General features: G+C 46.3%; 3 protein-coding genes across 3 annotated transcripts; all 3 read right to left on the reverse strand.

The window, feature by feature from the left end:
• Nucleotides 1-1,990: 1,990 nt before the first annotated feature.
• Nucleotides 1,991-10,660, reverse strand: LOC119551033 (poly [ADP-ribose] polymerase tankyrase). The gene is given in 7 exon segments (XM_037860116.1): nt 1,991-3,530; nt 3,587-3,743; nt 3,804-4,096; nt 4,165-4,322; nt 4,391-6,268; nt 6,334-7,116; nt 9,965-10,660. Coding segments are annotated over 7 exon segments (4,569 nt in total). The 5' UTR covers nt 10,161-10,660; the 3' UTR covers nt 1,991-2,426.
• A 470-nt stretch (nt 10,661-11,130) lies between these two features.
• On the reverse strand, nt 11,131-13,623 carry LOC119562891 (serine/threonine-protein kinase 25). Its single transcript, XM_037876008.1, has one exon. It carries the CDS (start codon nt 13,345-13,347, stop codon nt 11,401-11,403), a length of 1,947 nt encoding a protein of 648 aa, XP_037731936.1. The 5' UTR covers nt 13,348-13,623; the 3' UTR covers nt 11,131-11,400.
• Nucleotides 13,624-14,205: 582 nt separating this feature from the next.
• Nucleotides 14,206-16,076, reverse strand: LOC119556235. Its single transcript, XM_037868270.1, has 2 exons — nt 16,043-16,076; nt 14,206-15,921 (listed from the first exon to the last, which is right to left on the reverse strand). The coding sequence occupies exon 2, from the start codon at nt 15,895-15,897 to the stop codon at nt 14,614-14,616; it is 1,284 nt and encodes a 427-aa protein (XP_037724198.1). The 5' UTR covers nt 15,898-15,921; nt 16,043-16,076; the 3' UTR covers nt 14,206-14,613.
• Between the last annotated feature and the right edge of the window lie 1,385 nt (nt 16,077-17,461).

Below are 17,461 nucleotides of genomic sequence, written 5' to 3' on the forward strand. Positions count from 1 at the left end.
AAACGTCACCTGATGTAGGCCGTGCCCAGTTGCTATTTGTTGCTGTTTGGAAATACATATTGCACTAGTCCCGGCCTGCAGTGAGTGTCGCTGTCAACGATCTACACGAAGAAAATCTGTGAACTAGTTTGAAAAAATTGTTAAAAGTTGGTTAAACAAATATTTAATAGAATTTTATTTATAGTTTTCAAAATCAGATGTATTAACTACTTGATAAAGTTTAATCAAAATGGTTTTTCAAATTCAAATTTAAAAAAGAATGGTTATTATATATGATCTATTCAGAATAAATATTGATCTGATAATACATACATTTTGTTGGAGAAATTAATTTTGATAGTACTCTAATTTATTTAAACAACGAGAACCAAACATCTTTTGAACACTTTATGAATAAGATACCTACATTGTTTTACTTTTTAATAAGGTTATATTAAGGCATGGCTTAATATCCGTTTCATATTGCTGAATTCAGATAGTAATCTTACAATAAAAATAGTGTATTAATATTTATTATTAAATTTATCAAATACAATGTATACCTACTATTTTTCCCTGTGCTCTCGGACATCTTAACATTGACGTTGACGCTAAGTTAATGCTAACCGCACCATCAGAAACCATAACCATGGCCATAATGTGGTGCGGTGGTGCGGCATTTTGCGTGCTGCTGTTCGTCAAAGTCAGCACCGTCTTCTCATCTTCCCATCTCGTCTGTCCTGGGCCCTGTAATTATATAATTTAATCAAATTACTTGCATATGTTGCCAAAAAAAAAGGAAAAAACGGGAAACGCCAAAAACTAAGGCCCGAAAAAAAGACGCACTCGAGCGGGAAGAAAGACTTGAGAAATGGCCAAATGCGGGGCAACATAAGTGGCAACAGAAATAAAAATAAATGCCTGCGACAGCAGCTCCTGGCGGCCCCAAAATGGTTTATAGCCGCATTTTTGACAGTGAAATGTGCCTGCGTGCATTTTCTGTTTTCTGCAGGGGCAAAGGAAAAAGAGAGATATTTGCGTACTTTAGCATTCATCATCATTATTCTTCCGATGCGGTTGCATTTTAAATTTTTAGGCGCAGCTTAACGTGTCGGAAGACTTGACAGTTGCAAATTACAAGCACATCAGCTGACGGTTAAAAGCTGCAAAAAGCACGCAATAATAATAATCGTTAGGAAGGAGCTTTCGTTACTTGCTATTAACTTAACTAGCTACTAAGTTGATAAAAAATTAACTTTACCAAGGAAGAATATTAAACAAAATTTAGACAAATTATAGAGGATTTAAAATAAGAAATTATTAAGTCCAAGCTGTGATATGTTACTATTCTTATCAAATGAAAAATAGAAAAAAAGCTGTACTTAAGAAAGAAATTAAATAAAGTGTAGACAAATTATAGAGTACTTCAAATTTGAAATTAGTTTGCTTCCAAAAAATAATGCATAAAAATACACCTGAATTATTATGATGTATAATTATAGAATGTATTTTTATACGTTTTATTATATTGTGAAGCTAATATAAAAACAAAAATAAAAATGCGTGAAAACTGATAAGAGATCGTTTTCACAAGCAAGCTTCCAAAATAAACAAATTGTTTTGTAGTTCCAGAAATGATTGCGCTAAATATTCAATGCCAAGCTAATTGTTAGTTTTAAAATTAATAAACATCTGTTTACATATGTACACAGCAATGCCATGAATAGGAACTTTCCCATATGAATGTACTATAAATAGAACCACATATAGTTTTTGACCCTTGATCTTCGCTGATTGCCTCCTGAAATTGTACTGGCATATACATACATACGTCTGTGTAGCAGCGTCACTATCATTATGTTTAGAGATTTTACAAATAAAATAATCAAGTAATCTACCTTTGGGTTTCGAAGTATATAAATAAAAACATCTAATAAATAAAGTAAGAATAAAATCTTCAAAATTACTTACCTCGCCATATAATAAGAAATAAAACAATTTATTGAAGTAATACTCATTTTCCGTTTGATGTATATGTATTTGTATATTTAAATTTAATTGGAGTTTTAATTATTGTTTAAATTAACTAAGCTTAAACACTTAAATAAACGCGCGAGCGTAATGTAATGTAATGTAATGCATTCATCGACAAAGAACTTGTAACCTCGTATAATCGCATTTTCCGCATTTCGAATTAAAATCACTCAAAAACTGTGCTTCACTTTTGATTAACCCAATCCATTCCAATCCGATTCGATCCGATCCTATCCTATCCGAATCAATCTCGCTAGCTCGCCCTTACGTGATATATTATAGAGTAATATAATAAACAACGAGAGAGAGAGAGACACACAGGACACGACATCTATAGCTAGTAATTGTAATAAAATAGACGGGAGGCCAACGGAGACAAAGAGATCAATAACCACCAGCGTGTCGTACCACCGTCACAACTCGTAGGTGATGTTGTTCATGTGGTCGCGCGTCTTTCGCGCCTTGAAGGGGGCCGCAAAGTGCTCATAGGCATTCTCCGCATTGTACGACGAACAGCGTCTTAGTCGGTGATGTTGCAGCGAGCTGCTGTACGGCGCATTTCCGTGCCCGGCTCCACCGGCTCCGAAGCAGCGCATGGCGGCGCACAGAAGACTGCACCACCGCCACGACGAGGTGAAGGCGTAAAAGTGACGACCTGCACCGCCACCACTATTTCCACTTTTGGACAGCAAATGTTGGCGACTGTGGTGCAAGTACGGATTGTAGTTCGAGCGGAAACTGCTGCTGTCGCTGCTGTGGCCACTGTCATCGCTGCTGCTATCGCTTCGCCGCAATCCCAACCGAAAGAGATTCCCATTGTTGTGGGCCGCATTGGCGAAATCCTCAAAATCCAAATGCGACTCGTACTCAAAGTCGCGATCTATGGAAACGGCGGGTGTGATGATCATAAATTGACTATACTTTTGGCTGCGATTCGCCTGCTGTTGCTGTTGCTGCTGATGATGATGTTGCTGCTGCTGCTGGCGATGGTTGCGCTGCTGGTTGGCCAGCGAATTAAGTAGCGTCTGGTTTGTGTCAACCGAGGAGTAACTATTGCTGTTCGAAACCGGCGACATGTCATTGTTGTTATTATTCACATTGCCGTTGCTCGTATTGTTGTTGTTATTGCTGTGCGCAAAGACGCCAGCGGGAGCAGGTTGGGTGGTGGTCACAGCAGCCGCGGATGCAACCACCGAGTGGTGCTGTGGCTGATAGTGCTGGTACTGCAACTGAAGCGACGGTTTGGGCCGCCTCTTGGCAACTGGAGCTGAGGTCTGCTGTTGTGGCGGTGGCAACGGCAGCGGTGGCTTCTGCTGTTGTTGTGGTTGCGTCTGCTGCTGCTGTTGCTGCGTCGGCTGATGATGTGGGTGATACTGTGGGTGCGGCTGGTGCAGCGCTGGCGATGTGGTTGTGGGCGTGGACCCGACAGAGGGCATCCATCATCTCGTATCCTCCGTCCCGCTACTGCTGTCATCGGGCTTGACGATTTGGTAGGTTATCAAGTACTCCGGATAAGACTGTAAACAGCGGAGATATGAAACATTGCTGCGGATAAATACCATCAAATACCCACCTGTTCGCCCCGATAGACAACGTATTCGGCGAAATGCAGGCCACCTGCCGAGGGTCTTCCCACCACTGAGTGGTGTCCTGGCGGTGCGTGGGCCATTTTCATGGCGCTGTATTGCAAGAAGGATTTACCCAGAGCCACTCGACACAGCAGGAGTTGTCTGCAAGTGAAGGGTTTATATAAGCAACAATTTAAAACAATTTCAGCAGCAATCCCTTACCTAGGACACACATAGCAGGACTTATCCTTGTGCGAGGGACACCCAATGCCGCCGCCAATTCCATAGACATACTGGTTGCTCTTTGAGCTGTGCTCGGCGAAGTAAATGCCAGCCCCAAACATGCCACCGATATAGGCGTGGCGCTCATCAAATCCGCGCTGCACAATCGCATTGATAAATGGACTGCCGTGGAAGAGCATCCGCTCGTTGGACTGCAGGAAGTTCTCCTCGGCGATCTCCTGACGTCGATGAGCGTATCGCTCCCACAACTTTCGGTTCTGTACTTTTTGCACCTGTTGCCATTAAAAAGATGTTAGATTAGATTTAAGTATTTACCTTATAACTTTTTGTAAAAACTTACCCTAATAATATTGTAGCGTGTAAAATAACCTCCAGCCTGTCCATTATCCCGATGCTCTCGAATCGTGGCCTGCATCTCCTCCTCGACGGCCACAAACTCCTTATCGTCCGGCAGCAGATCCACCAACAAAGTGCACAGATTCACGTTGTTACCAATGCCTACAGGGATAATTAATTGGATTATTTATATTTAAAATTTATACTTTTATATTATATTTTATATTTACCTGTGGTGGCCCTCAGCTGCGCAATCCCCTTGAGTATCTTGTGGCGGAAGCCGTAGGCGGAGACGCCCACCTGCTTGAGATCGTCGTGGCCCATCTCGGCTAGAATGTCCAGAGTGATTTGCTCGCGTTCGAACAGTTCGCCAAGGTGATGCAGTTGCTGACTGCATAGGAATCCGGATATATTCGTGATGGTATCTGCGTCCGGCAGCATATCATCCGAGGAGGCGCCCTCAGCCCCATTGGCCTCGGCTCCTTGGGCGGGACTGATCCGCGTGCTGCTGGACATGGGAAGTGGTACAGGAACACTAAGAATCATGGAGGCACCGGTGGGCAGCAACACCGTTTCCGTGGTGGGCGAGAGAATTGCGGATGAGGACGACGAAGACGTTCCTGCAGCCGCGGCAGCTGCATCTGGCGCCGGGGAACTGCTTGTCAGCGATTGCGTGGAAGCACTCAACGCCTGCTGACTCAACGAGGTGGCCATCGCGTCCTGCAGCAAGCACTTGACATCATCTGCCGTGGCCAGCTCAATGGGCGTCTGCCCCTCCTGATTCTTCATGTAGGCATCGGCTCCGTGGGCCAACAACAGCGAGCACAGCTGAGTGCGTCCCTTCTGTGCAGCCTCGTGGAGCGGTGTGAATCCCCACTTGTCCGTGGCATTGACCACCGTCTTGTGCTTGATCAGCAATGCTGCAATATCCAAATGCCCATAGCTGCTCGCATTGTGCAGGGGTATGAGACCGCCCTTGTCCTGGGCATTAACATCAGCTCCATTCTCCAGAAGATACTCGGCACACTCGAAATTGTTGTATCCTGCGGCCAGGTGAAGTGGTGTGGAATTCCTGCCCTGTGCATCCCGACAATTGATCGACTCTGCGGTAACCAATCGCTGAACCCGTGCCAAATTCCCCTTCTTTGCTGCGTCCAGCAGGGCTGATGGTCCTCTCAACAGCTCTGCCACATCGTGATCGGATTCCTTAACCAAATCCGCTGGCGTGGCGCCATCCCGATTCTTCTTCATGGGATCAGCACCATGCTTTAAAAGCAATTTGCATATGTCGTACTTTCCCTTGGCGGCGGCTTCATGGAGAGGAGTAAACTTCCACAAATCCGATACATTTACATTGGCTCCGTGCTTTACCAGCAGTTCGGTTACTTCATAGTGTCCATAGGAGCAGGCATTGTGCAGGGGAACTAGTCCGCCCTTGTCAGCAGCATAAACCTCGGCGCCGTGCTCCAAAAGAAACTGAACCACTGGCACTCGATTAAAACCAGCAGCAAAGTGCAATGGTGTGGAATGTCGTCCATCCAAATCCCGGCAGTTAACAGAGATCGGATTGTTTAGCACTATGCGGCGCACAGTATCTAGATCTCCGGCCTTGGCCGCCTCCAGCAAATGAGTCTCACTGTCCGGCGGATTCTTGAGCAGCTTCAGCACATTGTCAGAGGCCAATTGCGCGGCAGTAAGTCCCTCAAGGGAAACAATATTCGTATCTGCGGCATAGGACAGCAGTAGACGAACCGCCTGCTCATCTCGGGCACACCGGTGTAGCGGTGTTTGTCCTAGACTATCCAAGGCATTGACCTTGGCGCTCTGCTTTAGCAGAACCTCCATAGCATCGTAGTGGAGCAGCTCGGCGGCCAAATGCAGCGGCGTGAGGAATGCCTTGTTCTTCTCATTTAACAGAGCTCCTTTCCGGGTCAGCAGTTCCATCAGCTGCTTGCGCTTGCCATCCGGACAGACAACGGCCAGGTGAAGTGGAGTGTCCCCTGTGTATGGATGCACAAAGTTCACAATTTCAGCGCACACCAGCTTCTTGGCACGGGACACGTCGCACTTTCGACAGGCGTCCAGCAGGCAATGGCCCTTGTACTCAACTGGAAAAGAAATTATATGTATATAGATTGATAGATTTTAGGTATCACATCCATTGAGTACTCACAGGCAATCCGCTCCCTCAGCTCCCTGGTGGGCGCCGCATCGATGGCCGACTTGCTGTGGCAGTTGAGCAGGGTGGGATCCGCTCCGCGACTGAGCAGCAGGCTGCAGACCTCGACACGGCTCTTGGAGGCGGCCTCGTGGAGCGGCGTGAAGGCCCACAGATCGTTGGCGTTCACATTGGCGCCCGCCTGGATGAGCAGCTTGGTCACATCGAAGTGTCCGTAGGAGCAGGCATTGTGCAGCGGCACCAAGCCGCCCTTGTCCTTGGCATGCACATCCGCCCCGTTGGCCAGCAGGATCTCCACGATGCCGATCCTATTGTACCCAGCTGCCAGGTGGAGCGGTGTGGAGCGTCGTCCATCGCTGGCATGACAGTTGACATTCAGGGGTGTCAGCAGGGCCAACAAGCGATCCTCGGCCCCCGAGCGGGCAGCCTCAAGCAGCTCATCCTTGCGATATTCTCCGGTCAATACAGGCCGCGTCGCCTCGTCCGCCAGTTCCAGTGGTGTCTTCTGCTCCGAGTTTCGGATCGTGTGATTTGCCCCATGCTGCAACAGGGCCAGGCACACATCCACCTTGCCCTTACTGGCTGCCTCATGCAGTGGAGTGTAGTTCCAGTTGTCGGTGGTGTTGGGACTGGCACCCGCTTTCAGCAGCAATCGCACCACCTCGGCGTGGCCAAAGGAGCAGCAGTTGTGCAGCGGATGCAGACCGCCTTCGTCGCAGGCCTGAATGGAGGCGCCGCTGTTCAGCAGGAATTCGACCACTTCCCGGCGTCCATAACCTGGTTAATTGTAGGAAGAAAGAAAAGAATCCGTCATTAGATGAATGTCACTACAGCTTTGAGTGTTTTGGTCGATGGCAAGCCCTATAAATGAACGGGAAGGTCTTGTCTTCAGGGTTCTCTGTCTTGGGTTCTTACGACCTTGTCCGTGGCATACGAAAGTGGAAATCACGAGAAGAAATGAGGAAAGAAAGTGATTGGACTTCCGTATATTTTCAATCACTTTTCCCAAGGGGTATTTAAATCAGAAAATAAATGTACTAAGCTTTTATTTACGTTTTCTATAAGTGAGTCGATTTATTTTAGTTTTTAAAGTGTAATTAAATTATCAATACTTTTTTAGGAAGCCCCAGAGGTCATACACATATTAAGGTTAATTACATTATCTAGGCAAGGCTAATAATGAAAGTTTATTATTATTGTTATGAGTACAATAGATGGTTTAAGTACCAATGTTTTACCTGTTGTTGTATAGTTCTAGTTCAAAGTTACAATAAAAATGTGCCTATGGAACGAAATTTATAATTAAACAAATATCATATGAAGCAGTAATCGCATTATGATAAATAGACAAAATTGACAGCCATATATATTTACGTGAGCAATCTGAGACCGCGATTTATAAACATATTTTTGGCAACTCTTGCATTGTCTATGTCTGAAATCTGACTCATCTTAGTTTGCCACCGGAATTAGTCACCCCACCGATTATCAACATAAATGTTTATTGACGAATTTATTGCGAGGTTTTTAATGAACTGCTAGGAGAACCGGAGCCAATTGCAAATCTGGGCAAACAAAAGCTTGAGCCACCCACCAAAAAGTGGTTTGCGAAACGTGTGCGCCGTTCACTTTTCTGTGGGCAAACACACAATTACGAAAGTTTTGCATTAAAAATTAATAGAATGGAAAACTTAATTTCAACTGTTGCACTTGGAGTGGCAAAGCGTCAATTTCTGGGCTAGGAACATAAAAGTGATCCTTGAGTATGGCCTGACTTAACTTGATTTGCAATTACTAGCCCGAAGGTTAGTTTGCTCAGCTTTTTTGGGCAGCGATAAAAGTAAGTTTTAAGATATGGTGGGAAGGTCTCTCCGGTTTTATCGACTATGTACACACATCCCACCGCGATAACGGGGCAATGTCAATATGGCTGATAGCCGAAAAGATTGACTTTTATTAGGTGTCTCGATTGCGGGGAAGGAAGCAAGAAACGTGAGCCTCGATTTTGTTTCCTCCGCAACAGGTATTGTGCTCATACTCGAATACTTAAAAATTTCATACATTCAACTAGGTGAAAACAAGCCAAATAATAATACAATAAGAAAACTAAAACGACACCCGACAATACAACAGGCCCCATGAAGATCTCACTTTTTGTGCACAGAACGTGACAAAAAGACAGACGAAAATAATAATGGGAAACCAGTTTATAGAAAGAAAGACCCAGCGAATGAATCATAGACCAGCAGATAATAAAAAAGTGCTCAAGTTAAAAAGAAGTCACAAATGGCCAAAAGGCGAAATTGATATGCAAGGGGCGTCGAGTGAAACTGATGAAAAAAAAGCTTTTGAGGGGTCGACCTTATCGAGGGGAAAGCCGTTTCTTTTGACTTTTGATGCTGGCTGCCGCTGCCGACTGACAAAATAAATCGCAATGCATAAAATGCTAACTAGGCCAAAGTCACAACAAAAGACGCGAAAATATTGAGCCAAAGACGTCAGCAGGATGGCGCATGCAACGCAGCAGCCACAACAAGTGGCCCACCACCCATTGAACCGCCCACCGCTTACCGCCCACTATCACTGCCACCCCCCCGAAAATATACAGAAAACTACAACAGCTAGAATAGTTTTAAAAGCTCAGACAATAGTTTAAATACATGAGTACTTGTATTACGAAATATTAATTTGGCTTAAGAGGTCTTCAAAAGTCTGTGTTCTTATAGTTTTAAAAATAACAATTGGTAATTGTTTAATAGCTGTTACTATTTTTATAAATGATGACTTATTTTAAAGGTTAAAGGATTAACCATTTTTTATAGATCGTAAAACAAGCTTTGAATGTTAAGTCAGTCATTAAACACTTTCGATTTTCAATGAGCTGATTGGTATTATATTAAAAGTTTATTAGCAAATTATAATTATATATAATTTTTAAGTTATAATTGTTAATTTATCCTGTATTTTTTATGGACTACGAATAAGGGAATTATTAATTTCTTTACAAAATAGGTTATTCACCCCGAAATTCTATAGTAATGCCATATGTTTTAAGGCCTTATCTCTAGAAATCAACAGTTAAAGCTAGCGAAATATGGTGTTATTTTCCCCCAATTCATTTTTACTTCCAGTGCTGCGACAGTGAAAGCTCTCAGTGGAATAGCTAATTACTTTGGCTCTCAGTGCTATTATCTCAGCCGCTGTTGTATGGATATTTTTTGAAAATAGAAAATGCTAAAATGCAGCACGCACACACATGCTGCGGTGGTGAAAACGTGGGGGGGATGTCCCCACCCACCACAGAAAAGGGGGCTTCCGGAAACAAGCCGAACATATAGAACATACAGAGAAGCAGAGGCAGAAGCAGAAGCGACATGGAAACTAGGTCAACTCTCGACGCCATTGGAGCAGGCGAGTGTCCGACCGAGAGCGACGACAATGACGCCCGTCACACCCAGGCGCAACTAGCTCAAGGCCAAATCCGCACTGCAGCGGGGGGCGGGGTGGGTTGGTTGAGTCCTTCAACCTTTCGCAAGGGGGGTGGGGTGGCGAAAGGATAAAGGATACTCTCTGCCGTCCGCTTATAGCCAGCCCGTCCTTGGAATCCCTGTATCATCTTGCTTACCCGCTGCGAAATGCAATGGCGTGGACTTGCGTCCCGCCGTATCCCTGGCGTTCACGGTCTGCGGCGTGATTAGCTTCTTCACCTTGGCGATCTCGCCCGTCTTGCAGGCCTCGAAGAGCTCCCTCAGCGGATCGTTGGCCATGACCGCATCGAGATTAACGCTCAAAATGGCCCGACTCCGACTGCTGTTGGCCATTGTTGTGGTTTTGTTTGCTACGCTTTGGCACACACACTAGCACGCCTTAAAAAAAAAAGCGAATGCTTCCAGTGGGCTTTCTTGTTCCCAGTCCAACGGTAGTTGCTCCTCCAATCCTCCAATCGAACTGGTATCCTAACCAATCCTCAGGGTTGCGCCTCCTTGGCTTGCCCGCATCCTGTGTCCAGGTGTCCTGTGCCGCAGGAGCAACAATTTGCCACTGGCTGCCACGCGACCAGCCCTCGTTTTTCGCTTAATATTTAATGCACAATTGCAGCCCCAAAATCAATAGGATTTCCTTGGTTCGTCACTGTTCGCTGGCGAGGATCGCGTTAGGCTCTACTACGGTTTGAATGGGACTCGGACCAACTCGGGGGCTAGCTTCTTGGTGTTTGGCCTCCAAAGCTTTGGGCACGGGCGATTATTTTCGGATTAATTCACTCCTCCGCGGAATATTTTGTTTTGTGACCGAATGCGAGTGTGACCGTTCGCGGGGCGACTGGAGATGGGACAGAAATCGATATCGCTGCTCGAGAGTCACCGATGTTTCCCCCACCTCTATGCCAAGGAGTGTTGAAAAATACTCGATTGTTACTGAACTTAATTTGGCGCAAATATTTAAATGGAGGTATCAGATCTGTCCTTGTTTTAGATTTGTCCTTTTTCTCTGTTTTTTCCTCCTTGGCTATGGACGTATAAAAGTACTTACCATTTCTGGAGAATAACCCTTGACCCCTTTGTCATTGCAGCCCGTAAGTGTCAGCAAAAAAAGAAACAAAAAATCAGGTCAAATCTGCGCTAAAGTACGATTCCACGCGAATGTTAGGAGGGTGTCCTCGCTAAGGTAACTGTGTTATTGAGGATGTCCTCGCTAACTTATCTTTTCCAACCTGCGTTGCCAGATCAATCTCCTTGGCAGTGGTGCCCAGTCCCCATCAGCGCGGCAAATTCAAACATTGATTTTTGTGGGTTTTTTATTCTGAAGTTATATATGTTTTACATTAGATTAATATTGCAGATAAACAAACGAATACATATTGTATGCTTAAATAACTGTTCAATTGAAATACATGTACATCGCTCCCGCTCCTCCGTTGGCCACTAAATGTCGGAATATGTTTCGCTCCAGCGTTTCAGTTTCTTGTTTCTTTTGTTGTTTGTCTCGGTCTCGTTAATAATGTTGTGTATATAGTAAAGTAGGTTTGCTTGGAATCAGAATTGGCTACGTCTACGGCGCCAGCTACTTGCGGTTGCGTATGGCGCGGTCCATGATCGTATTGATGCGCGTCTCCGAGTAACCAGGCACGAGCATGTGGATAAGCTCCTTCATAAACAGGTCGCTCACTCCCGGGCTGGAGCGTTCGGCCAGTTCGAACACGGACTTCAGGTCGCCAATGTCGCTGCCCACTCCCAGGTTGCGTCCTCCAGATCCGCCGCCGCCGCCTCCGGATCCACCGCCGGAGTACTTCCGCTGGATGTCGGTCAGCACGGGGAAGAGGAAGTTGTTCAGACAGGCGCTGTTCGTCTGGACTAGGCGTTGTCCCGCCCCAGTGTGCTTGACATGGCTGGCATGGTTGGTGGCCACATGCTCCTCGTGGCTGTGGCTGTGGTTGTTGCTACTGCTGCCGCTGCTGCTGCTGGCGGCCAGTGCGGCGTTTGTTGCATGGAATGATTCACGTTGGCTGCTGCGACGCTGCTGCTGTTGCTCGGCCGGCGACGAGGTCGGTAGCGAAGACTGCAGGGGCAGGCCCAGGGAGGCGCGGCGATCCTCGACCTGATCCAGGGGGGCGGAGGAACGCGACTGGCGCAGCTCTGGCTTGGAGCTGGAACGCTTCTGCTGCAGCTCGTTGGCCGACGAGGAGCTGGTGACGCTGCTCGGCGGTGGAGCTGCATTCAGCATGGTGCTGGTAGCGTGCTTGTTGCTCAAGTTGCTGATGTTATTGTTGTTGATGTTGTTGTGGCTATGGACGTGGCTGTTCTGGGGGGGCAGGGCGGATGCGGATGAAACAGCCTCGCTGGCTGTGATGACGGACACGGAGGAAGCTGACGCCGCCACGGCGGACACAGAGGACGCTGATGCGGATGCGGCAGGCTGGGCCTGACCACCACCACCACCGCCGCCGCCGGCTGGCGAGTGTGTGGTCTGCATCAGCTTCTGCATGGTCAGCTCGTGCTCCTGCAGCTGAAAACTGTTGACGCCCGCCCGCGGGGCACTGTTGATGTGCAGTCCCTTGACGGTCATGATCCAGGGCTCGTCCTGGCTGCTGCCACCCTGCTTGGCGTCCGAATCCGAGTCCGAGTTCTCCGACTCCGTCTCACTCTCGTCTCCCTTGGACAACTTCCACTTCTTGAAGCGATCGATCAGGTCGATTAGGTAGGCGTTCTTCTTGGCCTTCTTGATGAACGGGTACTTGAGCAGCTCCTTGGCCGTGGGCCTGTTCTCCGGATCCTTGTTCAGACAGGCCTCCACGAAGTCCTTAAACGACTTGGTGTAGTTTCCCGTCAGCTGGGGCGGATTGTTCTTGGGGATGAGGAAGAGCACGCGCATCGGATGCAGCTCCGAATTGGGCGGCTCGCCTTTGGCCAGCTCGATGGCCGTAATGCCCAGCGACCAGATGTCCGCCTTGGCATCGTACTGCGACTGTTTGATCACCTCGGGCGCCATCCAAAAGGGTGTGCCCACGAAGGTGTTCCTCTTGGATGTGGTGTTGGTCAGCTGGCCGGCGACTCCAAAGTCCGCCAGCTTGACGTCGCCCTGCTCGCTCAACAGCACATTGGCCGCCTTGATGTCGCGATGCAGCTTGCGCTCCGAGTGCAGGTAATCCAGGCCCTTGAGCACCTCGCGCAATATGATGCCGATGTGCATCTCCTCGAAGGAGCCGGCCTTCATCAGGTCCAGGGCGGATCCACCGCCCAGGTACTCCATGATGATCCACAGCTTGGTGCCCTTGAGGAAGCTGCCATAGTACTTGGTCACGTACGGCGAGTCGCACTGCGACAGCACCATGATCTCCTGCTGAATGTCGTCGATCTCATCCTCGGCCTCCTCCAGATCGATGATCTTGATGGCCACCACCTGCTGGGTGCGATTGTCGATGCCCTTGAACACCTCGCCGAAGGAGCCCTTGCCGATGCGCTCCTGCTTGGTGAAGATCAGCTCGGGGTCGACTTTCTCCGTCCAGGACATGATGGCTATCTAGTTGCTTCTTCCCACTTCCCACTTCGTGGCTCTTGGCTCTCCTCCACCTCCTCCTTCTGCCTTCTGCGCTCCCGGATTCCCTGGCTGCTCCGCTGGCTCTCGACTGGCGTGGAGTGGACCCGACTGGACAGGACTGTTCTGCGGGCTGTTGGCTGGCTCTACTTCTCTGCGGGGGCACTTGACTAATAATTTTTTCGTTGGTACCTCATCTAATCCGAGAAATCTCTTTTTTTTAGCTATCGATAGTTAAGAATTGGTTGGGCAAACGTAAGTGTCAGTGAACGTAGTGTCAGTAAACGTAAGCCAACGTAGGCCACCGTAAGTGTCAGCGAACGTAAGCCACCGTAACTGTCAGTAAAATGAGAAAAAAGGGAGATAGAAGATTTCGAAGAGAGAGCAGATGTTCAACGGTATCGGTAATTTTTTCGTTGGTATTGATACCTCATTTTATCCGAGAAATCTGTCTTATTTTTAACTATCGATACCTTTAATATAGAAAAGATAACTATCGACAGCTTGGAGCGTTGCGAAATACGGAAAATACTGACCGTTTTGGGACGCTTTCCAGCACTGCTGCCCCAGAATTCCCTTCCTAATTTCACTTTCTAACACTGTAAGTAGCCGCCAAATTCAAATTACTCAAATATTTTGAATGTTAGAACTATTATATGGTCTTTAGTTCTTGACGATTTGTAAAAATTGATTTGTTCCATATTTATTCAGCTTTTATTGGGAACAAGATAAATTTAAATTTTAGGTGGCTTAAATATTCTTTCAAAAGTGAACCTATCAAGTTATTAAAAAAGTTCAAAAGTTGTAGAGCCCACAAAATAAGTTAAAAATTCGTGTTTTTTAACATTAGTTTATTTTTGAACAATGTGATACATTTTTACAAATCAAAAAGCGGTTTGCGTTTCTTCTCTTGATTAAAAAAAAATTACAGACGTAAACAATTATATTGTTGCTTATAAAATTTCCTATTCTGATGGTTTTGGGTACCCACTTTGTCTGGGTACCAATCGTAAGATTTGTCGGTGGTTGACTGCGACTTGCGAATTAGCATGGAGAAGCCAATCAGCAAGGAATCTCTGCCTTGTTGGTTAGGTCCTGAGGCCTGGTAAAGGTTTTCTTGTTGAAAAAATACCAATCCAGGCCTGGCTATCAAAGTTCGTGACGGCAGTTATTTTCCTCTAAACATAAATTTCACAAAAAAATCGTAAACTTATCAGCTAATGGAAGGGTTTGTTTGTCCTATTACATAATTGAGCAGCGGGATTTGGCCTCGGCTCCGGCCACATCGTCGACCTCAACATCGGGGGAAATGTTCTCCCCGTCGGATGTATCATCAACATCTCTGCCATCGACGTTCCTACCCTCGACATTCCTCTCGGCGGGGATTTCATTATTGGTCGAGCCGCCCTCCGTGGGCGTCTCCAGACCGGCCTCCTGCTCCACGGTCACATTCTCGGTGGGCCGTTGCTCCTCCTCCAGCTCAACTTCTTCCGGTACGCTGCTCGAAGACGTGTGTGCCAGTTGCTCCTCCACGCCGGAACCGTTCAGATCCAGACGCAGACGGGCAGGAGAACTAATTGAAGTCTTGGAGAACCTCGAGCGCAACATACTGAAGGGCGAGGCCAGGTTCAGGCTGAACAAATCGAATCGGGCGCGTTTTGGCGGCGACATTTCCACGTCTTGTCCCAGATCATTAGTCGACTGAGACGCCGAAAGTGGTGGGGGAGTACGGTCGCGTTTACGACCACGGCCAAAGAATGAGAACGAAAAGTTCGAGCTGTTGGGAATCTCCGATCCCAAGGTAGCGTTCATGCTGGCATTTGAGCAACTCGAGGTGTCCAGGTCGCTGTTGCCACTCCTGTAGGTGCCCACTTTGGAGGGTGTCAGCGAATCGATGGGTCGTATGCTGCGCCTGCCGCTGATCTGGGCAAAGGTGCGGGCCGGAGTTCCTGCCGGAGAGCCAGATGTCTGGGCGGTTAGATCCACCTCGGTGGTCTGCTTGCTGCTGCCGCGGAAGCTAAAGAGACTGCGTCCGGGCGTGGATGTGGCCGCCGGTAAGACATTCAAATTCCCATGAACGTTGCGTATCGGGGAGGCATCCACTTGAAGCGGTTCCATGTCCACATCCGCCTGTGGAGTCAAAGAGCCAGCAGATGTAGATGGAACTGCTTCGGTTTCCTTATTCTGGGATGGCGAAGCGTGGATCGACTTGCTGATGGGAGACTTTTGTTGGCTTCCCGACTTGCGAGTGCATTTGCGATCCTTAGTTGGTGTGCCAAGTTCTGTGATAATATCAACGACACCGTCGGCGACGTCAGCATCTGGTTGACGACCGGGAGTTATAAATTCAGCGGTAGCTTCCTTCTTGGTCTCTTGGACTTCTTTCTTTTTGGCTGGAGCTTCTGGGTCCTCCGTTGTAGCTTCCACTTCCTTTATGCTCAGGGGGAGCGGAAGACGACGTCCCGAGCCAGTGCTTCCGGAATCAGATAATTCTCCAGTTGTGATGCTAGCCATCTTGCTTAACATGGATTGAGTTTCCTTGCACGATCTCTGCAAGAGGCGCAAACAAGGTAAATAAATGATTTATTCGTTGATTACGGACTGCTTGCACTTCAAGTGCAGTGAAAATGATAACAAAAACTAAACACGAATTGATTTGCGGTTTGTTTACACCACATTCCTCTCGAGAACCGGCACTGTAACCAAAACACCACACACTTACTACTGTTTTACTGTTCAGCTTGACAATTTTTTAATCACAGTAAGTACCAGATTTATTTCTCGATGCTAGGGTGATAGCCTGGGCAACGCTTGGCGTTTTTTATTTGGGATTTGCTAGGCAGGTCTTGACAGTTTCGAGTCTAAATCTTAATTTGAGAGGATTTTTAGCCTGCCCCGTCTTAAGTAGCTAGAGCTAAAGGTTCAAGATAAGTACAGGTACACGGAATACTGATCAGCTGAAGGAATGTTGACAATCTACCTGCTGAGGCAGCTGCCATTTATGACGGACATATGTGCTGAGATTGGGATGCGTTAATTACCGGGAGCAAGCAATCACCTGGGTGCTAACTTTTACCTCGAAATGTCTAAATTCGGGAAAATACTCGGTAAAATATTCCATATTTTTAGTTTTCCCCAGGGACCGTAAATAATAATTATATGAAACCAATAAATCACAGTAAAGCACTAATGCTGATTTGTTTTACAGTTTTCAAATTTTAATTATAAAAATCAAGCTTAAAAATTATTTGTGATTTTTATTTCAAATGATCATTCAAAAGACATATTTGTGACTTTTATTCAAAAAAGTCTGGGATAAGATTTTTTTTTGCTTTTTATGAAAATGTGTCAAAAATGAAAATTAGCCTGGACTTTTTTTTTAATCAAAAGAGTTACAAAGATATTGCACTACAATTTTATGTACATCTCCGTTATTGGGATATCCAAGAAATAGTTTAAAACGGGCTGGATCTATGATCGAATATGTTAAATAAATTTCGCCACTCGGGTGAAAAGTGAAAATAAATGTGGCTATCAGAAATGTCACATATCAATCCTAGCTTCGCTTGCGGCTATATAAAATATTCATATTGCATAAATATTTAATGTTTTGACCACTAAACGAAAACTCAAAGATTATTGCAGAGTTCGGTTGGTCTTTGTACCTGTACTTGTCCAAGTTTTTTGTATTTCTCATTTTTAAAGTAAGAAGATAGGTAAAATATATTTTATTCATCTAAAATTTCGATGTGCTCCTCTTCGTTTTCGGCCGGTGCATGTAGTTCTTCAATGGCTTTTATAATATTGCGTCCGTTATCAGTAGTAATTGTGTAGGTGTGCCCTTTCGTTAGTGGGAAATCTTCCAAAAGCGTGCTTCAATTTTTTCCAGAGTGATGTTTGTGCAACTCGATTCCCAATATTTTTATAACTACCCTGCAGTTCCACCATTCACCTCCATTCGTACTTAAAAAAGCGCTTGAAAGATGCTCAATGTCTGCCAGTTTTTGAGCAGTGGTGCATTGTAGGACATGCTTATGTTAAAATCAGTACCACATACAAATTGAGCTCTCGGTGATGATCTGTTTGCAGT

Source organism: Drosophila subpulchrella, chromosome 3R (assembly GCF_014743375.2).
Source record: "Drosophila subpulchrella strain 33 F10 #4 breed RU33 chromosome 3R, RU_Dsub_v1.1 Primary Assembly, whole genome shotgun sequence".
NCBI classification, from domain to species: Eukaryota; Metazoa; Arthropoda; class Insecta; order Diptera; family Drosophilidae; genus Drosophila; species Drosophila subpulchrella.